We start from the raw sequence: 27,812 nt of genomic DNA, 5'->3' as shown, positions 1-27,812 counted from the left end.
CAATAAACTTCCTGCAGACAAATCTATGCTTCATAGTTTGTTTCTTAGGGACCTCAACCTCTCACTTTTAAGGCAGGGAAGTTGGAGATAAACTCCATAGCGATTCCCTATGAACCAGTAATTCTACTTCCAGATCTATATCCTAAATCATTCTAAACACATTTCCACTGGATATATGTGCATATTCCCATGAAGCATTGTATTAGCCTCAGACTGAAAACAACTCAAATACCCATCAGTGTGGAGAGGATAAGTAAACTGTGATCTAATCACACTGCCATGCTATAGCAAAATGAAATGAACAGACTAGAGTTGCAAAACTACATGGAAGAAATTTGCAAATATAATAATAATGGGAATTTTCAAATGTCACTGTTTTCATCTTCCTGCCTTTAAATAGACTTGAATTAGCCCCACCAAAGATTTTTTTTTCTAGAAAATTTTACACATAAGACATTGCACATCAAATAGTATCTGAGTGTTGATTTTTTAAAATGAAGATATAAGGGGTCAAAAGAGACATGAAGGCTCAGTATCAATTACTGGTGAGTTGCCTCATACATCAAGCATCATCATGTTTTTCAATTTCAACTGCTTACAGAAATGGCAATAGAAATCCATTCTCATTATTTTTTTTGAGAGGGCATTTCTCATATTTATTGATCAAATGGTTGTTTTTTCTCAGTATTTTAAAAGCTCATAGAAATGTGTACTTCAATTTAAATGACACCACACAGAGATTCTAAACCACCACATTTCTTTGGTGTGTAGAAGAATAGTAGCAATTTACAGTGCTTTCTCTTTCAGACTAAGGTTTGTTTGTCTTTAATAAAAATGGAGAAATGTGGGAATGAAGAAGGAGATATCTAAGCTGGCCTGTGCATACAGTAAAACAACAAATTTGACTGGATCTATACTGTCGGAACTCAACCAAGAATTAGGAGAAGTGCAAGTTGCAGCGCTCCAAAATCTTGCGACTACAGACTATCTACTGTTAAAAGAACATATGGGATGTGAACAGTTCCCAGGAATGTATTGTTTTAATTTGTTTGATTTTTCTCAAACTATTCAAATTCAGTTAGACAATATTCATCATATCATTGATAAGTTTTCACAAATGCCTCGGGTGCCTGACTGTTTTTTTTTTGTTTCACTGGATATGGCTGGTAATTGTAGGTCTGCTTTGGTTATGTAGCTGTATTCCTATTACGTTAATGTGTGCACGCAATTTAATTAGTAATTTAAAACCTATACATGCTTATGTTACTCTACAAGAAGATATGTCAAAGAAATAATCAATCTTCCCATGTTTTCTTCCGTCTGCTACTTCTGTAACTTTTCTTCTTCCTTCCTAATTACAAACGTTAAGTAGAATTCGTGCCTCATATCGAAATTACCGAGTATCATAATTCTTCCAAGTGGTAAAGATACTCAAGACAAATGCTGGGCATAGAAGCCACGGGACATAAATATGCAAAGAAGTAAAAAGCTAACCTTTTCAAACAATATTGCTTCTCTCTCACTTATCAACTTTACATTTCCCTGTATGGCCCCGGAAGATGACTGGTTAGCCAGAGACAGGTAAGATTCCTCAAGGGAGGAACAACCTAAGACAGGCAGAGTCGCAGGAGGGCCATCAGGTGAGAAATTGGGGATCAACAGAGGTGAGGCTCAGAACCTCATCCCCCCTGCTTTGAGAGAAATCTTCTGCATCCGCGGATGTTTTAATGCCCTTGTCTAGCTTGGATTAACACATAGTCTACAGGCACACACCTGATCATCTACATTTGCCCTCTTACAGCACTAAACTATGTTTCCTACTTTTATCTTGCATGTACCTACCACTTCAGCATTTTATTTAAAAAAATAATAATAATAAGGGAGAAATGTGGGATTCACATATAAATCAAGTATAAAAATCAAACGAATATTCACATTTGACCTGATGGTTTATAGTTCATGATGCGCGATCAAAACTGAAAGTTTCTGTGATGACTGCCCTTGCACTGTTCACCACGTAAGAACTTATTCACTATGTAAGAATTTGTTCACCATGTAAGGACTTGTTCGTTATGCTTCAGAAGATTGGAGACTCTTGAGAATTAGGCTTGGGGTTGATTAATGATTGTGCATTGAGTCCCCTGTACAGAATTTTATTGTTGTTAACAACCAATTGATCAATAAATATGAGAGATGCCCTCTCAAAAAAAAATGGTGAAATGTGTTATTGTGAGGAAGGTTAAACTCCAACACTTGTCCATGGTGTGACTTTTGTCTAAGTTTCTTAATACCTCTGAGTTTCATTTTCATCGTGTATGAAGTGCTAATAATGGACACCTCGTAGGGTTGTTGTGTGTGCTAAGTTCTGGAACAATGCCCAATACAATGCGTGCCACATAGTAGGCTCTTGACTAACAGTTGTTATTATAGCCAAAGTTTCTTATTTTACTACGACAATGATGGCGATGGTGAGAACTACTATTTTAAGGCAGTTTGGTAGGTTAATATTGCAAAGCTGGGGTTAATAAAGCAAAAAGCGGGATCATTTGGTCATGTGGAATTTGGAACCAATGACCCCCATGCCGGGGCCTCAGGGAATCTGTAACCTCCATTCCCACTCCACAAACCGGCCAATGCTTAACATTTTCAGCTGAAGGACTTAGGTTTCTGTTAAAATACAAGTAATCTTTTATCAGGAGAAATGGAAGTAATTTGAAAAACAAAGAAGAATAGGTATTTGGGAAAGGAAAAGAGTTAGATGATGGCTGGAGGGGTGAGGGGAGCAAAGCGTTATTACTGGAAACCCTTTTGTGGGTTAGGAGAGCGGGGCAGTGAGGAACGGGGAAAACCGCAGAACAGGGTCAGGCAGGTGGGGATGGTGACTGGGAGACACTGAAGACAAACTGTTCTAAGATGTTCCTGCCAATGTTACTAACCCAGATGTTCTTCACAATTCTGCAGCTGGGTAAAACCTGGGCACTTCCCACACTGCTGCCTTCCCTTGGTCCTCAGGAATTCAGAGAGTTCTTGTAAGAGAGGTGCTTCCAACTAGGGATTCTCTTAAATGTTTCCTTTGGGTCCATGGTGGAGGGAGAAGAGGCAATTAACAGAAGACAGCATTTTCCATTAATTACTCTCAAGAGGGTTGGATGAAAGAAACTGGTGGGACATTTTCTCAGCTGGTGCCCTTTCTTGATTCTTCTATGGCCCCTCATGATACAATTAGGAGTTACCACTTTTATAGTGCTTGTTATGTGCAGACAGTATTCTGAGCTCTCAGAATATATACCCTAATCCTCACATGTATTAACTTAATGCTCACAATAGTGCGGGTGACCGGTGCTGTTGCTGTGCTCTTTTCACAGATGGGAAAACTGAGACACAGAGAGGCTCAGCGATGTGCCCAAGGCAGCCTTACTAATCAGTGGCAGAGCTCTGATCAGTCAAAGTCAAGCAGTTTGGCTCCAGAATCTGATTCCTAACCTAGTGTGTTGAGTTTTGAACGTGGATTATGTAAGGCCATATTTCCTTGGAAGGCTATTAATGTGACAGAAGGATCAGGATATTTTGAAGGATCTTGTTACAAAATTGGCTTTACAGATATATTGTACCAGTCTTTCATTTATATATTTATGTTTTCACTTTTGTTGTAAATAAAAACAGATGAGTACATAAAGTACATAAAATACATATGTACTTCTTTTAAAAATATTTTTAAACCAAACGGCCAGATCAAGAATAAAACATTGCTAATGTCCCAGAAATGCACACCAAGCCTTTTCCTTATCATAATCCCCCTTCATCCACAGGAAATCACTATCCATCCTCACTTTGGTGAACATCATATTCTTTATCTTCTCAATCATTTTACCAAGTATTTACATTGAGCATATACTTTATATAATATACATTAAATAAATGGTATCCTATGTAAATGGAAGTCTTTAGTTTGTATTCCTTTGTGACTGCCTTGTTGCCCTAAATATTATCTTTTCCTCCACATTGTTGTGTGTGCATCTGTAATTCATTCATTTTTTCTTGCCATGTATTATTCCATTTATTGCATGACAACTTATCCTCTCTGCTGTTGATTAACATTTGCTGTTTCCATTACAGGGCAATTACTAAGAGTACTGCTATGAGCATTCTTTCATGCACATGTGTGTGAGTTTTCCCAACTTGTGCCCTTAGGAGTTCAATTGCTGGGTTGAACTGAATGCGTATCTTCAACATTTCCAAATAGTTCTAACTTGTTTTCCAAAGTAATTCTGTGGTTTTACACTTGGACAAGTAGTGCATGAGAATTTCCATTGCTCTCTATCCTTACCAATACTTGTGTCATCCGACTGTTGAACATTTGCACATCTGTTAGTTCTCTAGTGCACTATCAGATTATGGTATTAACTTCCATTTCTCTGCTTGCTAATCAGATTGAATACCTTTTCATATGTTTATAGACAATTTGGGTTACCTATTTTGTGACTTGCTGGTTGGAATATTTACTCTTTTCTCTTTTGGTTTAACATGTGTTCTTGTGGTCTGTAGTATTTCTTCTTACATGCTAGACGCTAGTCGTTCATCAAACATTTGTATTAAAATATATTTTCTCAGCTTCTGGTTTGTTTTTTCACTCTCATGCAGTATCTTTTAGTAGAAATTGATTCTTAATTTTAATGTCACCAAATTTATAAACCTTTCCCCTTATGGCTAGTGTGCTTCGAAGTGTTCATTTTCCATGAACTTCAACCTTTTGAGTCCACCTGGAAATGAGTTTTGTGCATGGTATGTGTAAAGACCCAACATTATTTTACTTGGATACCCCATTGTCTAGCATCATTTGCTGACAAGTCTGTTCTTCCCCTCCTGACTTGCAGGACCAGCTTTGCTCTAAATCAAACGTCTGTATACATGAGTTAGTTTTAGACTCTCTTCCATTCCATTGGTCTATTAGTCTTTGAAACAAAACCACTCTGTGTAATTAATATAGCTCTCAATAATTTATACCTCACAGGCAAGAATATCTACGACACAATAAATTTTTATGTGTCCAGTGGGATTTCAGGAAATGTATATTTTTAACAAGGATGGGTGAAGGAGCTATTCGTTAGCCCATTAGCACTTATGGGAAGAAACATTGAAATTGGCATTAGAAAATTCTAGATTCCATTATTAACTAGCAGTATGACCTTCAACAAGTTGCTTATTATGCTATCCTTGGAGAGAGTATGAGAAGAGCGTCTTTCAGGTAAGCTCACATGCATTTCCCTAACTTAATTTCTTGATTGTCTTAGAAACCAAGGGTTAATGGTCTTCATTTAATACAGGGAAATCATGATGACAGATGGTGTGTGACTTGTTCAAAGTCACCCAAAACACAAATGTCAGATTTGGAGACAAATTTATTCCTTTGTCCTGGTCCAAAAATGTTTTCTCTGTACCATGTGATTTCCCTTTAAGATGTTGCACTTATGTGCACATATAAGTTGTACCTCTAGAGACATTTTATTCAGCATTAAATTGCATAAAATGGCATGTGCAAGTAGTGAATCAAGTTTCTCAGAATCAATGGCTTGCATTACTTGCACTGTGAGAAGGTCAAAAACAGGTAAACATATATGTTTAACCTTAGGTTCTCTAATAACCATAAAAGTTTGAAGGAACCAGTGTTTCACCTACTATGGGTATCTCTGCTGCAGAGATACTTAGGCAGGCTCCCCAACCAAGTCCAGTACTTAGCAAATAGGTAGTAATTAGTTAAAATACATATTTAAATTTCTTCTACTTAGTCCTTTTTCTAAATTTGGATGTTGTCTGTTTCTTGCAAAACTTGCCCTGAGTCTGTATACTTTATCTATATTCTTAAAGACCTGTCTGTCAAATTTAGAAATTTTATTCTTCCTTTTCCCAACATAGTTCTCATCATTTTTTCCTCCTGTTTTCCTTAAGGTTTCTATTGATATTCTTCTTGCAATTCCATCGAGAGCTTTGTTACTTTATTTCTTTCAAATAAGATTACATCTGACTTTAGCATTAGCTGCATCTCTTAAGTACTGTTAAAATTTCCTCATACTTTCCCTGTACATTAAGAAGTTATTTGACATGTTGCATATTGCGAAGTATTAAGGCTTGGGTATCTGTGATCCTGAATGTGAATCCCGACTCCTTCACTTACAAGCTGTGCTTCTTAATTCCTCAGGCTGCACTTTCCTTCTCTGTGAAGTGGGTTTCACAACAGAACTTAGTTCAATTTAAAACTGCTGGAAAACAGTGAGTACTCAAAAAACAATAATCTATGACAAATGTGTCAGCAGTATTCTGAGTTCTTGACAGATATCAACTCACTTAATCAACCTTAACAAACTAACAAGATAGATATGATATCCTTAATTTACAGACAAGAAAACTGAGAGAGATTATGTAGTTTGACCAGCATTGCACAGCTAGTGAGCGGCAGAAGCAGGATTTGAAAACAAGTAGTTTGGCTCGGGAGAAAAATTTTAATTTAATTTCCAATTATAGTAATTTAATTTAATTTCCAATTATATAGTGTATTGGTTAACTATCATTGCATAACAAACCACCCTGAAACTCAGTGCTTACTGCAACATTCATTAATAACAATAAGTAACAATGATAATAACAGTAAATGAATATTGCCACTTATGCATCTTCAGGTCAGGGGAAGGTCAGCTAGGATCCAACCACTCCAGACTGAGATTGGCTGGGATTCAGACAATCTAGAACTAACTGGCTTACATGGATATTCCTCTGAAGTAAGCTAGCCACTGACTGTGTGGCTGTCTAGGTTGGGCTTGGCTGAGACAGCTCTGACCCAAATGTCTTTTATCCTCCTCCTTGGGCCAGTAGGCACCCAGGACATGTTCGCAGGGCAATGGCAGAAGACAAGTGAGTAAGTGTAGAAACACACAAGGCCTTTTAAGGCATAGGATGAGAACTGGCACCCTGTTACTCTTGCCAACTGAAGCACATCAGATGGCAAGCCCAAGGTGAAGAATAGGGAAATAACACTCTACCTGTGACAAGGTTGTAGCAAGAGTGGGGATGCAGGGAACCTTGAAAATCAGGGCTAACAATTAGTCTATCACACAAAAACACTGAATTTTGTTTTGCTTTTTATTTTTTAATTTAATTGAATGGCCTTGTGATCAATAAGTTTACCTACCTGATTTCTGCTTTCAGAAATTTATTGAGATTTTCTTGTTAACTTGTTCTAGATTCATTTATTTTTTAATTTTACAAAACCTGTAAAAGAGGATATATATTTACTGTAGTCAATTTAAATCTATCATTAAAGCTTTTAAATGCCCTATATTTAAATTTAATTTCTGCCAACTTTATGATCTTAAATTGACTGGATGTAAACTCTACGTAATTTTAGTTGTGGTGCCATAAATTTCGTCTTGCGTTTTTGACATTTAGCTTCAAATGCTGTGCCGCTGTTGTTCAATGCCGCTGGGTTGTGGCTATTACCATCATTATAAATTGTGATCAAACTGATCATTATGAATTTTTGGTAGTTGTTGTTAGTAGTTGGATGACTTCACTCTTCCCCTTAAATTCTACTTTGCTTACATCAACATTGCAACTCATTTTTTTTTCATTTCTGTATGTTATATGTATTTTCCCATCAATTTGCATTTAATTAGTTTGAGTCATTTGCTTTTAGGAGCATTTTAAGTAAGCAGAATATCACTGAAGTTAGATATCCTTTTAACCCAGTGAAACAACTTGTTTTCTTGTTTGTTCAATTAGTAGGGTTTTAGGGATTTTCTTCCCCTTCCTAAAAAGTGAGTTTAACTTTCTCATACACACACACACACTACATCTTTTTTTTTTTTAAGTGTCCTTTTCTGTTTGGGTGGCATTAGTTCATTGATTTATTCCATTTTTTTTATTGTTGAAGTTCTCCTGATAACTCCTCAGCTCACATATAGTTAGTGCCATTTCATCTCTGAAGTAGGGAAGGTCAGTGGGGAATTATCAAAGCTTCTCTCTCACATCCACACAAGACTCTTTAATCTAACAAAGTCAATATAGTGGCATTAGGAAGTTCCTGGCATGTAGATTCTCATTATCTCTCATTCCCAGTAGTAATAAATACAATTCATCATTTGCAACTTGTGCAAGTCATTTTCATGGGAATGTAATTGGGGCTGGGCAAGACACCAGGGTAAAAATTGCCATCTTGTTCAGAACTTTCCAACCATTGCTTTTTGAAAATCACAGCACATTTTCAGTCAAAAAAATTTACAAAATGACTTAAGGGAGTGATGTCAGGATCACTGTGGCATAAGACACTCCTCCTTTTTATCCCCCATTCTAATAATTAAAAATTGGCATCTATCCATAATCAAAAAGTTTGGTTATGGCATCTATCCATAACCGAAACCTTTTTGGGAGTTGTGGGGTCCAGCACCGTATGCCAAGAGAACTGGGAGCAGTATGTCCCACTCGTGCATTGGGTAATATGTAGACAGACCCTGTATGGGCTATAGAACCAGAAGAAGCCATCAAATTGGCCCCAACCCTTCTTAGCTGTGGTCAGGGAGAAAACAAAGTGGCTGGCTTGGGAAGACACCCACAGATGAGAGAGAATTTGCAAAAGACCAGCACCCCCAAAGAGAGCTTGCAGAACACCATTGGAGATAAAATATGGTAAGATTGGATCCATTGTATAGGGTAAGAGAAACTGTGCCGGCACCAGCCCTCCTGTAAGACAGCAGAGAACAGGGCTGAACTAGCCAGAAGTGATCTTCCTAGTAACAAAGGTAGAGTGGAGGAGAAGTACCTGGTACAGCACAGAAAGTACCTGTGCTAATGCTGCTAAAGAAACCTATTTCTGTCTCACAGCACCTGGGGTATTGAACTAGGACCTCCATGACGGGGAGAGGGAGGAGATGAAGAAAGGCAGATAAGCATATCAAAGGGTATTAAAGGGATGCAAGCTTCCAAGCTTAAGAAATCAGCCACAAGTAAAAGCAAGAAGTATGGAGCAGGTGTACTCGATACAGATCGGAGAAACCTCAGATATAAGCAAAACGGATGAAAAATATTTCCCACTCAAAGACAACTAGTAAAGACGTGAGGAGGTATCTGATATTTCATATACAAAAGCAGCAAATCAAAACTCCAAGTAACATGAAGAGCCGAGGAAACATGTCATCACCAAAAGTTAACAATAATTCTTCAGTAACCAAACACAAAGACAGCATCTTGCAATTAGCCTGATGAAGATAGCTGTTTTGAGGAAATCCAAAGAGCTATAAGAAAACACAGAAAGACAAATCAATGAAATCAGGAAGACAGTACATGAAAGAAATGAGACATTTAACCAAGAGATAGAAATTGTAAGAATCAGCCAAACAGAAATTCTGTAGCTAAAGAATTCAGTGAGTGAAATGAGAAGTGAAATTGAGAGGATCTGAAATAGAGTACACCACATGGAAGATAGAAATGGAAGGTAGAATCAAGATAGAAAGTTTGAAATAACACAGTCAGAGAGAACAACAAAAAGAATGAAACAGAACAGAGAAAGGCTACACACTCATGGGACACTATGAAACTTACAAATATTAGAATAATTGGAGTTCCAGAAGGAGAAGAAGGGGGGAAAGGGGCAGAAAGCCTGTTAAAGATAAAACAGCTGAGAACTTCCCAAACCTGAAGAGAGATGTGGACATACAAGTTCATGAATCTAGTAGATCACCCCATTATTTCAATGCAAAATGACCTTTTACAAGACGTATTTTAAAGAGACTGTCAAAAATAAGTAATGGAGAGAATCCTAAAAACAGCAAGAAAAAAATAGTGTTGCTTACAAGGGAACCCCATTTGGTTTTTAGCAATTTCTCAGTGCAAACCCTATAGGCAAGAGAGAGTGGAATGATGTATTCAAAGTGTTGACAGAAAATAATTGCCAGCCAAGAACAATCTATCCAGTAATGTTATCGTTCAGATAGGAAGGAGAAATAAAGATTTTTCCAGACAACAAGGGCTGAAGGAATTTATCAACATTAGATCTGCCTTGCAAAAAATGCTGAAGGGAGTTTGTCAAGCTGAAATGAAAACACACCAAATAGTAACACAAAAAGATGAAAATGTACAGCAGACTATAGGGTAAATATACAGTCAGAATTAGAACATCCTAATTCTGCAATATGAGGTGTGTTAACCACTCAAGTATAGTATAAAGTTTAAGGAAAAGAGTATTTAAGGTAACTATAGCCACTATAATTTGTTAAATACACAATATAAAGAGGTAAATTGTGACATCAAAAATATTAAAGGGGGACTTAAAAGGTAGAACATTTGTACGCAATCAAATTTAACTTGCTATCAGCGTAAAATGCATTATTTTGTCTGTAAGATGTTTTACGTATGGTTCATGGTATCACAAAGCAAAAACCTATAGTAGATTCACAGCGGATAAACACACAGGATACCAACATGGAAATCACCAATTCACAAAAGCAAGAAGAGAGAAAAAGAAAGAATGGAAACACAAACAGAATGCAATTGAGAAGTTGCATTAGCAAGCCCTAACATATTGTTAATTACCCTAAATGTAAATAGATTGAGCAGTCATATCCAAAGGAAATGAAAACTGCATACCAAAAGATATCTGCATGGCTATGTTTATTAAAACATTATCCACGATAGCCAAGACATGGAAACAACTGAAGTGTCCGTTAATGGGTGAATGGATGAAGGAGTGTATCAATGAAATGTTACTCAGCTATGGGACAGAAGTAAATCCTGTCATGTGCAACAACATCAGTGGAATTTGAAAGCATTAAGCTAATTTAGATAAGCCCAAAAAGGAAAAACAAATACTGTATGATGTCACCAATATGTGGAATCTGCAAATGCTGTAATCATAGGAAGAGTGAGTAGAATGATTATTACCAGGGACTGAGGGGTAGGGGAACTGGGGAGATGTTTGTAAATGTTACAAACACCATTAAAAAATGAGTAAGTTCTAGAGATCTAATAATGCACAACATAGTGATTGTAGTAAACAATACTGTATTATATAGTTCAAAGTTGCTAAGAGACCAGATCTTAAATGTTCTCGCCACAAAATAGAAATGATAATTATGACACAATAGAATTGTTAGCTAACACTACTGGTGGTAAGTATATTGTGACATATAAATATATCAAATCAATACATTATACACTTTAAATTTATACCATGTTATATGTCAATTATAGCTCAATAAAAAACTAGTAAATTTTTAAAATAAAATAAATATATCATAAAATGGTATTAAATGTAACATATTTTCTCAACCCTAGTCCTACCTACAATGTCATTCAAATACCTTCCAAATTTGTTCTCTTGGATTATGTATTAGGAAGCACAATTTAATCATTCATCCCCCAGAGGGCTAAAAACTAAATTCTTATTTTGGTGTGTACAGACTCAGCTACATATTTCAGGGAAATCTAAAAGTCTGGAGACAGAATCTGTTCAGTCAACTATACGCATGTCTCAAATGAGTACTGCTCTGATCCCCCTTTCTATTGTTTAGACCTTGTCAGTGTCTGTGACCCTCTGAGATTTCAAAATGAGTTTATCATAGTTTCTTGGGGCTCAAATTTCTACTCATTCTCATAACTGATCTCTTGGTCCAAACAGTCTTTCTAAAACAATCCTAATGAATAATGGGTTTGATCTTCACTTTGTACAATATTAATACAACATCATTGAAAGTACAAAAAAGTACATTCAGAACCTTAGAAAGACTATTAGGATTGCTTTAGAAAGATTACTTGGGCCAAGAGGTCTCTTAATGAGAATAAGTAGGAGCCATTAACCTCTAGGATCTCAATGATTCAGACCCTTTGACTCTTGGTTAAATACAAAGTGAAATTCTGAGTCTTTATGCTAAGATTCATGCTCGACTTTTCCATGGCTCCCAAGGATATGCCTCTGCACATTCAGCCACTCCACTCTGCCCCTGACTCCAGCTCCACTCTTCTCTTTGTAAACTAAATCCTGCAAAATGAGGCCAGGCTCCTCCCCTTGACTGAACCGTCCACTGACCCCGCGATGATCCATGTGAGTTCTTGCTCTTTTCACCTCCCTCAGTCTGTGGGACTGTTTCAATCATCTTGCATTGAACTATGCCTAAAATATAAAATTTATTATTTTATATATGGGTCTGTTTCCAATAAGATATGAGGACAGGGAACTTTCTTATGTCTTTTTTCATCCTTACCACCCACCTTGATGTATTTATTTAGCAGACCCTTAATGAGGGCTAGCAGACTGACTGTTCACCTTTGATATTATATCACCAAATCTGTCAAATTACTGTAGAGAAGCTCAACTACTATTTTAGTCCATTAGACTGACCTAGTTTAGAATATGTGATTCATCTAATGGTAGGATCTGGAATATATCATTCAACTAAATGTTCTTTAGGGGCAAGTCTGATTACCTGTGTTTTATTTTCCCTAGTATTGTAATTTTTTTCTTTAAAATAATACTTGAATGGCATTTCCCGTCAGGTATCTCTAGCTAATCGTTCTCAGCTGCAGCCGATGGAGACAGTTCTTCAAAGATGGAAGTTCCCAGGAACCACACACATCCATACCAGCTCCTACTAATCACTTCCCTGAGCTCATCTGAACCCATCAAGAGTTAGATGTGTCCAATATTGTGGAAATTTCCTCCATTAACATTTAGCAAAGTTCTGCCTCCTAAGGAAGGCATCAAGGCCCGTCAGGCACACATTCTTTGTACAATCTTACACATATTAAAGAGCAATGCTTTAAAGAACATACCTATGGCCCGGGTGGGATAGGAGACATTCTTTATTCATATTATAATTTCCTTGGCATGGGGTAAGCCCCCAATTTCTCTCTCAGTTTCAACAACTCTTCTTCTCTTAATTCTATCCACGTGTAAATTCATGAAAGATTTGACAAAGGTTCAAAATATCTCTCCTCTTACAGTCCTTAATTAGAACAATTCATGACTCATCAAAATGGAGAGCACCCCCTCCCCCACTGCACCCACCAAATTCATGAGGAACCTAATGAGTCTCCAACAATAATATATAAATGTGATGATATTTGGCAGGTTGTTCAAGTCTGGGCAATCTGTCAAATCAATATTTGTTTCACATTTTGTTCCTCTTTTTATCCAGACCACTAGGACCAAAAGCTTTATTTCCTCCTTCAGACAGCAAAAACTGTCAGAGGTGAGAATCCTGCCTATCCCCTATTTCCTCTTGTGGCCCATGAGGCTTCCTGTAAAACATCAGAATAAAGTGACTATCACTTCTACGCAAACCATCATATCACCCTATACAACCATAAATCCGTGGAGCATAAAACACTGAACACACACAACAGGGAAGAGTTTATAACAGCTTCCGTATTTGTTCTTAGCCTCTGTGATATTGGATGTTCAGTAACTTTATTATTACAATCAATTCTCACAAAACTCTCCCCACAACAAACTTGAACAGATGATGAAAATATTAGAAATGATTTGGTAGTGTGATCCCAATGACTATGTCAACCAAGGTAAAATTTTCAAATATATTGGGGTAGAGAAAGAGAAGTTTACACCCCACAATATTAGAAAGAGCCGCGACACACGTTTTGAACATCAGGAATCCTGATGGACCCCAGGAGCAACAAATAAACTCATCAGACCCATAAGGAAATGGTGCTGAAGGGACCACCTCCTTCCTTACATCCCCCCTTCCGATTCACATCACCTCCTCTCCTCATAGATCACGGTTGGTGGAGACGAGCATGCGACCCAAACCTTATATTATGACCTGCACTGAGAGAGGCCTGAGGAAACATTGGCTGTCCCAGACTGGCGTTTCCAGGAGGCACAGCCAGGCCAGCAGGATACATTTGTTTCTGTCCAAACGCATATTCCATCTCACTGGTCATTTCCTCTCTAGTCACAAACACAGAAAAACATCAGTCACCATCATGTCTGGATTATGCTGCATCAGAATATTTGGGAAACAGGATTTCTACATTCCTGGAGCTTCTCTCAAGGCCTGAGATTGAACAGGGCTCAATCTGAGAAGAAAAAAAGAAGCCACAATTTTCTAAACCTTGATGTGTCCCAAATACTGTGGATGGATTAATAAATATAATAAGTCCACTCCTCATGTAGGTGAAAGGAATGAAGCTTCAAGACTTAAAAAAATTTGGTTTATGTGACTGAATAGGCTGTCTGTCGGTCCTTTTTGGCATATTATCTGTGCCAAACTCAGCCTTCTTTGCCCAAAGGCAGTACAGATTGTGTCATAGTCTATTCATGGGCTTGGTATTGTGGGTTAAGGGGATTCTGACAGGACAAATTTGTCAGAAATCTCAGAATCTGTGATGTCAGCAATACCCTCCCTTCTTCTGCAACCTCGTCAAGGCATCTTTGATTTCTTTGTTCCTCAGACTGTAAATCAAAGGATTCAACATGGGAATCATCACTGTGTAGAAAACGGATGCAAATCTGTCAAAGTTGGAAGAACCACCGGAGCTGGAACTCAAATAGACAAACATACCTGAGGTATAGAAGAGGGAAACCGCTGTCAGGTGAGAAGCACAGGTGTTGAAAGCCTTGGACCTGCCTTTAGCTGTAGTGATCTTCATGATGGAGATGATGATATAGCAATAGGATACTATGATAACTAGGACATTAATTATTCCATAGAATATTGTTAATACAGCAGTTAAGAGTTGAACAAAGAAAGTTTCAGTGCAGGACAGGACTAACAGTTGGGGCATGTCACAGAAGAAGTGGTGGATGACATTAGGCCCACAGAAGTGGAGCTGAAACATGGCACACACTTGGGATATAGAGGCAGAGAGTCCAGCCATATAGGAGCCCAGCACCATCCCAACACAGAGCATGGGTGACATGACTGATGAGTAGAGAAGTGGATTACAAATGGCAGCATAGCGGTCATAAGCCATGGCTGTCATGAGACAAGACTCACTCATTCCCATGGTTGAAAAGACGAAGTACTGAGCAGCACAACCCACTAGGGTGATACTATGCTGTTCCTGGAAGAAGTCGGAGAGCATCTTGGGGGCTGTGGAGGTCACGTAGCAGATGTCTAGGAAGGACAGGTTGCTGAGGAAGAAGTACATGGGTGTGTGGAGGTGGGAATCCATCCTTATTAGGATGATGAGGCTCAGGTTCCAAGTCAGAGTTGTAACGTAGATCACCAGGAATATAGCAAAGAGCACTGCTTTGATTCTGGGAAAATCGGAGAAGCCCAAGAGGATGAAGTGGGTGATCTCTGTAATATTTCCTCTCCTCATCACAGCCTCGGTGCTCCTAAGGTGAGAAAAGAGACAGGAGAATGCACTGCTGACTCAACTAAAATGACAGCATTACAGTTCTCCTATGTGCCAGCTTTTTCCTCCATGGAACACCAGAAAAAGGGAAATGCTCACTGTCCTGGAGGGAAAATTCCAGCTTTTCATCTGAAATTATCAAGAAGCACATTCTCAAATAATTTGCAATTATTTCATGAGGTCCCATGAAAACTGAAAGAGATATTTTAAAAGTTGACTGACAACTTTTTAAACTAAGAAATAGAAATCCTATTATTATTATAAGATCATTGATTAAAATGTCAGATTTTTTAAAGACCACTGATAAATCACTATGTAACTTCTTTATATAGTAAAGAATAAATGGCATCATTCCAGAAATAGTAATAGTTTAAAATAACTCATCTTTCCCAGATGGTCATTCAGATCATTTTTTAAAACTTATTTTACATGTCAGTATAATTACCCCCTGTTTATAATAACTTCTCAAATTTTTAAACAAATATATTTATTATAACAGCTTCAAACTGGACTGGAATATTTTATTATAACATATAATTCTGGTAATATTTTCTTGGGGCTCAGGAATAATGCCCAATAAAATTATGGAATAAGTCTTGTTAAGGAGGTCTTCATATGAACTATTCCATAGTTACAACTATTACAACAACTCACTATTGGCCCCAACTATTGTCTCAATTTATTTTCTTTTTAGGAAACATGACAGTACAGTGGTTTAGAGTTCAGACTATAGAGTTTTAGTTCTGAGTGACATCATCAAGATGGCAATATAGGCCATTTCTGATGTCAGTTCACCTCACCAGAAGAACTTCTGATTACTTCTTATAGATAAGAAACCAGTGTGAAAATCCTACAGCATGGGGCTGATGCTAAAGCACCCCCAACCGCAGACCACAGAGACCAAGAAGGATCATATTAGAAGGGTAAAGGGGCGGCTACATTCCGACTGTATTGCCTCTCTCTCTCCTGCCGGCATAGTGCCACACCAACAGAGTCCCTTTGGCCTATGGTTTACAAAGTGGGAATGAGATAGTCCAAGGTGGACATCTACATCCCCCAGAACTGTGGATAACTGCTGGGAATCCCACTCTGGTCTTACCTTGGTGGAGACTTCAGAGGAATCTGTGGGGTTTGATCACTGTGAATCAGACTGTGACAGAGAAGAGGGCAGGACTTACAAACAACATGTGCTGAGATATTGGCAGACTGTTCCTACCTGCAGTGGCACTCAAGCAGAAATGCCAACTATAGGCTTTGCCCATCAGCAGAGCCCAGATGCTGGCTCCATCTGAGCAGGAAAGAGTGGGCAGTTCTGGATTTGGGACTCCAAATAGTGAGTTCTGGCCACAGAGCCTGTTCTGCCATCCCACACAGGTAGGGAAACCAATGCATAGCCCTTTCTGTTGCTAAGTGTATTCCTCTGGAACCAGCCTGACTGGGAAACCTGGTCAAAATATCTGGAAAGAAGTATAGCCTAGCAGCTGCCAAGTTCAGAGGCCTGCCTGCCAGCCATGCTGCTCATCTGCAGGGCCAGGATGGTAGCCTCAGTTACTCCAGGAACTCAGTGCACAGTTCTGCCTTATTCAGAACCACAAGCAATGCGCCTTGCTCGCCTTGGAGCTTGTTTTCCCTCTGCCCAGTCAGGGAAGCTAAATCATAGCCCCATTTATTCCTGGGTGTATCCCCTGGCCCTCACCTACCAGGAAGCTTGCCTAGACTGCCTGGGAAGATGCATAACACAGGAGCACCTGAATAGAGAGTCCAGCCACATGCAGAAACAAACCAATGGCCCTGTCCTGCCAAGAAACTTGGTGCACAGTTCTGCCTGATTTGATCTCCAGGCCAAAAATGTGCCAGTCTTGGGGCCTGTTCTATGGCCATACCCAGGCAAGGAAGCTAATCCACGACCACAACCACTGCTGAATATAGCCTTTAGCTCCATCTGCCCCCCAAAGCTAACCAGAGCACCCAGGAAGTGGCATAGCCCATCCTACAGCCCTGCATACAGTGGCATGTGAACACAGAGCCCACCCAGTGGCTCTGCCTGTCTGCACAGAAAACCTAGTGACACTAGGTGTCAGGAAACTAGGTCCACATTTCTAATTGATATGGGTCCCAAATTAATAGGTCACACCAGTCTTGGGGCCAAGTCCACAGCCTCACTTAAGCAGCGAAGCTAATTCACAACTGTAACTCCTGCCGAGTATTGTACCCGGTCCTGCCTGCATAGGAAGTCTAATCAGAGGATAAAGGTAATGGCAGAGCCCATTCTCTGGCCATGTGTGACCAGGAAACCAAGCCAGCAATCTTATCCAACTGTTCCCAGCCAGCAGCATTCCTTCCCCACCTCAGAGCTTGAGCAACGTTCTCACCCAAAACAGACTGATAGCGAGCTCCACCTGCCCAAGGACACTACCAGCTGACTCATTCAGAACCCTAAGATGTGCTGACTGGTTGAGGACTGTCTCTGCCTAAGCAAAATGGTAAAGTCTGGAAATGGACACCTTTACTCAAATGTGCACATACCAATGTAAGGAGCCAAGGGTCACAAAATATCAGGTAAATATGATGCCATCAAAGAAAAATATCAAGCTCCAAGAACTGATCTTAAAGAAATGGAGATCTGTGAATTGTCTGTCCAGGAATTCAGAATAGTCCTCTTAAAGAAAGAAATTTTGGAGCTGAAAAATTATATCCCTAAACTGAAAAAGTTAATAGTTTCAACAACAGACTTGATCAACCAAAAGAAAGAATCAGTAAGTTAATATAAATCATTTGAGATATTCAGTTAGAGGAACAAAAAGAAAAAAGAACAAAAAAAGGGTGAAGAAAGCATAAAGGACTTATGGTATCATTGAAGGAGGACAGAAAGAGAAAGGGACAAAAAATACATTTAAAGCAATAGTGGCTGAAAACTCCCCAAATTTGGGATAGAAATAGAAATACAGATTCAAGAGACTCAAAATACCCCAAACTGGTTGAATCATAAAAGGCTACACTGAAACAGTTTTATAACTAAACTGTCAAAAGTCAAGACAAAGAACTATGAAAACAAGAGAAAAGTGACCCATCACTTAAAAGGGGACCCCACACAATTGGCAGATTTCTCAACAGAAAATTTCAGACCAGGAAAGTATGGGATAATATATTCAAAATTATCCCATGATGCTAAGTGCATTCCTCTGGAACCAGCCTGAGTGGGAAACCTGGTCAAAATATCTGGAAAGAAGTATAGCCCAGCAGCTGCCAAGTTCAGAGTCCTGCCAGCCATGCTGCTCATCTGCAGGGCCAGGATGGTAGCCTCAGTTACTCCAGGAACTCAGTGCACAGTTCTGCCTTATTCAGAACCACAAGCAATGGGCCTTGCTCGCCTTGGAGGGGCGACCTGTGGGGGGGAAAAACTGCCAATCACAATACCCAGAAAAGCTATCATTCAGAAAAGATGAAAAGATAAAGACTTTGCTGAATAACAAATGCTGAGGGAATTCATTGTCACTAGACCTGCCTTACAAGAAATGTAAAAGGGAATTCTTCAAGAGGAAATAAAAGGATGCCAATTAACAAGAGAAACACATATGAATGTAGGTGTAAAACTCATTAGCAAATATAAATATGTAATCAGAGTCAGATTCTTTAATATTGTATTGGTGGTATGTAATTCACTTATAACTCTAGTTTAAAAATTAAAAATATATTAAAAGTAACCATAACAACACAATTTGCTATTGAATATACATATAAAATATGTAAATTGTAACATCAATAACTTAAAATGTGAGGGAAGGTAAATTAAAATTGTATAATTTAGGAATGCTATTGGAGTTATACTGTAAGCTTAAAACAGGGTGTTGTGACTATAACATATTTTATGCAAGCCTCATTGTAACCACAAAGGAAAAGCCTGTAGTAGTTATATAAAAGATTGTAATGAAGAGTCAAAAAATACTGCTACAAAAAGAATTCAAGTCACAAAAGACAGGTATATAAGGAGCAAGAAATAGAGCCACAAAACAGTCAGAAAACAATTAACAAAACAGCAATAGTAAGTCCTTACCTACAAGTAATTACTTGTAATTATATATGGATTAAATTCTCCAGTCACATTGCATAGAATATCTGAATGGATAAAAGGGACTAGAAAAAGATCCAGTGGTATGCTTCCTACAGAGACTCACTGTAGTTTTAAAGACACACATAGACAGAGAATGAAGGGATGGAAAACTATATTTTAAGCAAATGGTAAAAAAAGAAATCAAGAGTAACTATTGACATCAGACAAAATCGTTTAGAGGCTAACAATGATAAAAAAAGAAACAAACAAGGTCATTCCACAATGATAAAGGGGCAATTCATCAATATAACAATTATAAATACTTATGCACCCAACATCATGGCATCTAAATATATAAAGCAAATACTAACAGAAATAAAAGAGAAAATAAAAGCAATACAATAATGGTGTGAACTTTTAATACCACCACTCTCAACAATGGATAGATCACTAAGAGACAGAATCATTAAAGAAATAGCAGATTTAAACAACAGTATAGAACAAATGGACCTAACAAATGTATATATATTATTACAGATTATTCCATCCAAGAAAAGCAAAATACACATATTTCTCAAGTGCATACAGGACAAGTTTTAGGATACACCATATGTTAGGCCACAAAATAAGTATACTCAATTTTAAAAAGATTGAAATCATACCAAGTATATTTTCTGACCACAGTGGTATGAAACTAGAAGTCAAATAAGAGGAAAAATGGAACATTCACAAATAAATGGAAATTGAACAACATATTCCTGAGCAACCAAGGGGTCAAATAAAGAATTAAAAGGAAAATAAAAAAGTATCTAAAACAAACAAAAATGGAAACACAACATACCAAAACTAAGAGAGACAGCAAAAGCAATCCTAAGGGGAAACTTGATGTCTATAAATTTATACATCAAGAAAACAGAAAGATTTCAACCAAAACTTACCTCTGTTGGAACTAGATAAAGAACAAACAAAGTCAAAGATCAGCAGAAGAAAGAAATAATTGAGATTTTTTAGGCCCATAATTTCATAGAGAATAGGAAAATAAAAAAGACTAACAAAACATGGATTTCTTTGAAAAGAAAAACAAATTGAAAAACCTTTAGTTTTACTAACCAATTAGAAATTTGACAGGACCTAAATCCACAATATCAGAGAAAGAAGAGGAGACATTATACTGATATCACAGAAATTTAAAGGATAATGGGATATTATTATGAACAATTATATAATAACAAACTGGACAACCTAGAAGAAATAGGTAAATTCCTAGAAATAAACAACCCAGAAAAACTGAATCATGAAAAATAGAATATCTGAACAGAAAAATAAGAAGTAAGGAGATTGAATTAGTAATCAGAAACCTACCAAAAAAGAAACACCCAAAGCCAGATGGCTTCATGGTGAATTTTATCAAAATTAAAGAAGAATTAATAACAACCTTTCTCAAACTCTTCCATAAAATTCAAAAGGAAGGAACATTTCCAAACTAAATTTACAAGGCCAGCATTACCCCAATAACAAAGGCTGGTAATGACCCACAAGAAAAGAAAACTATAGGCAAACATCCCTGATGAAAACAAATTTTAGAAATTTCAACAAAATGCTACCAAAGAGAATTCAGTGCCACATAAAAAAGTGTCATACACCATGACCAAACAGTGCTCATTCCAGGGATGCAAGGTTGGTTCAATACATACAAACCAGTCAGTGTGACATATCACATTAATAGAACAAAATATTAAAAATCATATAAGCCTATCAATACATGTACAGTTAGCATTTGACAGAATTCAACACCCTCACTGACAGAAACTCTTAACAAATTAGGTGTAGAAGAGACTTACCTCAATATAATAAAGGTCATATATAAGAAGTCCACATCTACCATTATACTCAATGATAAATGGTTGAAAGTTTTTCCTCTATGATAAGATATGAGAAATGGGTGACTACTCTCACTGTTACTATTCAACATAGCACTAGAAGCCTTAGCAAATGCAATCAAGCAAGAAAAAAAGCATCAGAAGTGGAAAGAGTTGAAATCACCTATATTTGCAGATTATATAATTTTATATATAGGAAACCCTAAAGATTTCACCAAAAACTGTTAGATATAATAACTAATTTAGTAAAGTTTCAGAATACAAAATCAACATACAGAAATCAGTAGCATTTCTATACACAAAATTTATCTGAAAAATAAATAAAGAAAACCATCTGATTTACAATAACATCAAAAACAAAAGAATAGTTAGGAATAAATTTAACCAAGGCAAAAGGTCTCTACACTGAACAGTATAAAACATTGATAAAAGAAATTTTAAGAGACACAAGTGGAAAGATATATCATATTCAAGGATTAGAAAAAAATTAATATTTTAAAAATATTCATACTGCCCAAAGTCATCAATCAATAGATTCAGTGCAATTTCTATCAAGATTCCATTGGTATTTTTCACAGAAAAAGAACAAACAATCCTAAAATTCACATGGGCCAAAGAAGTCCCTGAATTGACAAAGGGATCCTGGCAAAGAAGAATAAAACTGGAAGTATTACATTACTAATTTCAAACTATATTACAAAACTACACTAGTCAAAACAGTATGGTACTAGGATAAAAACAGACACAGAGTGGAAGAACAGAATCAAGAGCCCAAATATAAGGCTATTCATATATATATATTCAACTGATAGTTAACAAAGGATCCTAAAATACTCAATGAAGAAAAGATAGTTTCTTCAATAAATGGTGTTGGGGAAATTGGAAAACAGTCACATTCCAAACAATGAAACTAGACCCTGATCGTACACCACTGTCAAAAATTAACTCAGAATGAATTAAACACTTTATAGTAAGACCTATAACCATAAAACTTCTAGAAGAAAACATAAGGAAGAACTTCTTGATATGGGTTGGCAATAAGTTTTTGGATATCACACCTAAAAGCAAAAAAAACTAAGTAGGATTTTATTAAACTAAAAAGCTTCTGCACAGCAAAAAAAAATTATAAACAAAATGAAAAGGTAACCTATAGAATGGGAGAAAACATTTGCAAACCATATATCTGATAAGAGATTAATGTCCAAAATATATAAGGAATTCATACAACTCAGTAGAAAGAAAATGAATAATCCAATTAAAAATTGAACACAGGACCTGAATAGACATTTTTCTAAAGAAGATATGCAAATGGCCAACAGGTACATGAAAAAGTGCTCAACATCTCTGATCATCAGAAAAATGTAAAACAAAACCGCAATTAGATATTATCTCACATCTGTTAGGATGGTTATCATCATAGAATAAGAGATGACAAATGCTGGCAAGGATGTGGAGAAAAGGTAACCCTTGTGCACTGCTGTGGGAAATTAAAGTTAGTGTAGCCACTATGGAAACCAGAATGGAGAATTCCTGAAAAATTTTAAAATAGAACTACATATGATCCAGCAATTCTTTTTCTGAGTATATAGCTATATAAGTGAAATCATGTCTGAAGAGATATGAGATGTCTGCACCTCTATGTTCATTGAAGCATTATTTACAATATCCAAGACATTGAAGCAACCAGCATCCATTCACAGATGAATGGATAATTAAATCATTATATGTATATTCATACATTATACACATACATATTCAGTACTACATATATATGAATATTATTAAGGAATAAAAAGACAAGGTAATCCTGGTATTTATGACAATGTAAATTGAACTTGAGGACATTATGCATAAATGAGATCAGTTGGGCAGAGAAAGACAAATATTGTATGATCTCACTATATGTGGAATCTGTAAAAAGAAAACTAAAAATCATAGAAATAGGGATCACATTTGTGGATGCCAGAGGAGCATTGTGGACTGGAGGCATAGGATGAAAGTGGTCAAAGATACAAACTTTCAGTTTTAAGAGAAAGAAGTTCTTGGAATGTAATATACAACATGATGGCTACAGTTAACAATAATGTATATTTGAAAGTTGTGAAGAGAATATACCTCAAAAGTTCACATCACATTGAAGAAAACATTAACGAATCTAATTGTGGCAATCATTTGATATATATATATATATTATATATATCAAATGATTATGTTGTACTCCTTAAAATTATACAATGTTATATGTCAGTTAAACTGAAAAAAAAAGCGTTTCAGTTCTGAAACCATCTCATCCTATGAACTTGTCCTAGTGGCTTAACCACGCCAGGTATGGTTTACTTATAACAAGGTGAGAACAATGAGAGCCCATGAACCGTACAGTTACTGGGAGGGTTACATGAGGAAATTCATGTAAATGCTCAGTATACAATCTTGTGGGTATTAGTTGTTCAACAGGTGTTGGCTATTATTATCATTGATTCCTACAGATAACCATGAATGGCAAGTGTATCTGTGGGCAGGATTGCAGGGAGTAGAATTTTTATGGGCTAATTTGGGGGAAATTCCTGAGACGTCCTTGGCCCTGTAGATAGTCAGACATTATTAGCCTCTAGGCAGGTGTAGATTCAGACCTCAGGTCAAATCACCTGGGGCCATGAAGACACAAGCCACACAGATTATTTTCTATTTAGTTTTCTTAAATTAAAATACACTTAAATTGACTGACAACTAGCATGAAGCTACGATGGGCATTGATTCATGTTGAGAAAGACTCAAGGTAAATACTTCAATCACCAAATATTACCAAGGTTTATTCCATAGCTTTGGTTAATACAGTCAACATGTTAGTCCTCACCAGCAGATTCATAACATACAGCAGCTACTGTCTGTGCTACCGTAAACTGTCCTTCTTTGAGATAAAAGAGTAAATTGATAGTGCCAGCCATGAAAATTTAGCAAAACATTAAGAATTAGAAAGGACTTGAACTTTCAGATATTAAGAAGTACTGTAAATATTGACAATTCATTATTCTTTTAAAAGTAGATGTGTCAAAAGAACAAAGAGAAATTTGTTACATTTAAGAAATAAATATAAATATTGGTAAGAATTTAATATATGCTACAACTAGTATATTAAACTGATGGTGAAAGGATGAATTCTGCCATTACTAGTCTGTGAGACCTGGATCACTATAAACAAAAAGCATTAGAGGAATAAATAGATATGCATTTATATAATTTTGTGATGGGAAAGAAACTTACCCATATTGGTGAAATATAACACCAAACCAGAAACATTAAAAGAAAAAATATGACATAACAATTTAAAACTTTGTTATGGCTGAAAAACCCACTTATAAAAAATGCTTTTGAAATACAATTGATAAATTGGAGAAAATAGTCACATGATACTAAAAATACAATGTAGATAAGCTTCTAATATTAAAGTTATAATCAAAAAGAGATGGGCATTCACATATGCTGTTGTTGAGTGCACAAAATGTTTCTACCTTTTGGGCATAAAAAATTTACTTTACATAATTCTCTCTTGCACACACATAGGTACATGAGCAAATTACAAATGCCAAAAGTAATGAGTGGTACGATTTTGATTTCCTTCTTTATACTTTATCTTCATTTTTTCAATTTTCTACAACTTCCATATTCATAGTAAGGAAAAATTATTAAGATACCTAAATATTTAATCTTTAATAATTAGCAGAGAGTGAGGGAGAAGTGGAGAAAGACACATACAGAGAAAATGGTGGAGAATCAGAATGACAGAGAAAATAAACTTTCAGACTCTTCCTGAATTTTACTTTCTATGCTCGCTGTGTGACCCTTAACAAGTTATTAACTTCTCTGTGCCTCCGTTGGCTCAACTATAAACAGGGCAAGTAATTGCTACTACATAGGGTTGTTGCAGGGATTGAATGACATAAAGGGCTTAAAACAATAAGGGCTAAATAACTTATCATTTGCATTTTCTTTCCTTTTTGTGAAAGAAAAATAAGGCAGAACTAATACTGAAGCATCAGGAGCTCTTCATTAAATTATTTTCTAAATAAGATGGTCTCTAAGCCTAGACTCAAGACTACTGTAAAGAAATGATTGTCTTTATTTCTAGTCATTACCTCCCACTCAGCTGGACTGTGAATTTGTGATGTCGCTTTTTTATGTTCTACCACCAAGTACTTTTGAGCTTATGTTCTCAACTATATACAGTACATGGGCTAGCAGAGATAGTTTATGACTTAATGATAAGCATCTATATACTAACATTTACATAATTCAATAAGTATATGTTGAATACATTAACAAATGGTTTTGCTTCTCATTTTTGGATGTGAAACTATAAATACCTTACTTTTGTTTCATTTCAATTATGATTTTATGAGCTCTGAAATATTTCTGTTGACTCTTAGACTGTAGCTGATACAATTTTTCAGATATTCTGTACAAGATGAGTTAGATTCGATAAAAATATTTTGAAAAATGTAATGTCTAACATACCCTGTCTCCCTAAACACCAACATAATTGATCAATTCAGTGAAAATAAGACAAGCTTTCGATCAATCACTTGGAGCAAAATTCTCCACTTTCTCATTACCTGCTGGCAACAGAGGCAGCCATAAACTGCAGTAGTCTCTAGAGTGAGGATTTGTGGGTTGTTTTACTGACTCATGATAAAACATATCTTATTAAAATTTGCTAAGCTAGAGGGCAGGGGAAACAATTTTCACTCTCAGATTATTTTTTTCCATGTGTTCACCATCTCCCAAGACGTTCTGAAGAAGAAAAGGTGACGTGATGGTTATATTGGTTGGAGATTTTACTGTGGGGTTACTATAATTAACCAAACCTTTTCAGTTGTGATCTAATCAAAGATATGGTCATTTTGCAAGACTGAGCAAGGTACAAAATCAGTTTAAGGAAGCCAGGAGTGTAGCTGAGTGAAGAACAATGTAAATAAATGAAGGTTAAAAGGGGCAGTTAAACCAGCACTGCCTGTGCCTGGGTGGGGCATCCCTGAGATCTGTGTCCCCCACACTACAGCCTCCATGACCCCAGAGTCTTCAAAGATGACAATGGAGAATTATTTGAAGTGTTTCAAACGGCCAATGGAAATAAACATGAGTACTGTGTCCTATCATTATGTAATGGCCAGCTTGTCTGTTGATACTCAGAAGTTATGAATGAAAGCTATAATTTAAATGGAAATCAAGCTAGTTACTATGATTATAAAAAGAGAATAGGAAAAAATCATATTAAAAGGGTCCTTGGGATGGAAAAGGTTGTAAAACACAGACAAGCATGTTTTGATCTTAGAAAACTCCCCCAAAATAAATTATCATTTTGATTTGTGCTCAATTCCAACTAAATTTTTTAGGTTTTATAGACGTTGTCTCATTAAATGCCAGGTGACCCTATTATTCCTATTTTATAGGTGAAAAAGCAGAATGAAACAGAGTTCAAAATAACATTCTTTAAAAAATTGTAGAACTAGAACTCAATTTCTATCCCTCACCCCAAAGTAATACCTAAAATTTTAAGTATTCGTTAAAGGTCAGACAATGTGGGTAAGGAGAAAACGTAAGGAAGAGCTCTAAGTGGAGGGTGTGGAGGGGAGGCGGGTGGGGAGTGATGAATGGGAGAGACTGGGGACCACAGACCTTGTCCACACAGGTTCTACTGGGAGGACCCCACGGCTACTGAGACAGCACAGACACCACCCTTCCCTCTAATCTCACCCTCTCATCTTGACCCAGATGGCCCAGGAACACAGAGTTCTCACCAAAGGTGGAAATTGCCTTTTCTTTTCCAAAGGAGTTTTCCCGGTGGGCCCTATTGCGCGCCAAGACAGGAGCTTTGGTCTATGAACAGGCTGCCCACCCACAGCCAGGGAGAGGCCCTCAACTGGGGGTCCTCTTAAATGCGTTTTAAGGGCAGAGGTGCCAGGAGAAGAGACAGAGGGAGCAAGGTCTCCAGGTACCCGCTCATGGGAGTTTGTCGTGGAGTTTCCATCCCTGCTCATGCCATCCCCACTTTGCCATGTCCCTCCTGGATCCGTTCCCTACCTCCCCGTGGTCCAATCATGAACTTAGGATTGTAGCTTTTCTTTAATGAACTTGGAGTCATTAGAACTGAAAAGACCTGGGGATCATCTAGTCCAATACTGTAAACTTCCAGGTGAAGAACTTATAGCCAGAAAATCTTAGGGCCTTGCCCAGCACGGCACAGCAGCTGGTAAAACAGCTTCCTAACAGTAAAGTAGGTCTGGTGACACCTCCCTGTTTACAAAGCACTTTCATTACATGTATGTATGCATATGTGTGTGTGTGTGTGTGTGTATAAATACACATATTTTCAAATGCCTGACCTTAATCAATCAGCACAGCAGCCCTGAAAGGCAGACATGGCATTATTTCCTACGCATAAGTGAAGAAACCGAGGCAATAAGGAAGAGAATAAAACTAATTCATGACAGAGCCATGAATCATCATTTTCCTACCATTGGCAT

General features: G+C 37.1%; 1 protein-coding gene across 1 annotated transcript; it reads right to left on the bottom strand.

Moving 5' to 3' along the window:
* Positions 1-14,388: 14,388 nt before the first annotated feature.
* On the bottom strand, positions 14,389-27,326 carry LOC140844333 (olfactory receptor 5AN1-like). The gene is made up of 4 exons (XM_073215769.1): positions 27,087-27,326; positions 20,350-20,360; positions 16,460-16,510; positions 14,389-15,340 (listed from the first exon to the last, which is right to left on the bottom strand). The coding sequence occupies exons 1-4, from the start codon at positions 27,324-27,326 to the stop codon at positions 14,389-14,391; spliced, it is 1,254 nt and encodes a 417-aa protein (XP_073071870.1).
* Positions 27,327-27,812: the final 486 nt, after the last annotated feature.

Source organism: Manis javanica, chromosome 11 (genome assembly GCF_040802235.1).
Source record: "Manis javanica isolate MJ-LG chromosome 11, MJ_LKY, whole genome shotgun sequence".
NCBI lineage: Eukaryota > Metazoa > Chordata > Mammalia > Pholidota > Manidae > Manis > Manis javanica.
This window is presented reverse-complemented; position numbering and strand designations above follow the sequence as displayed.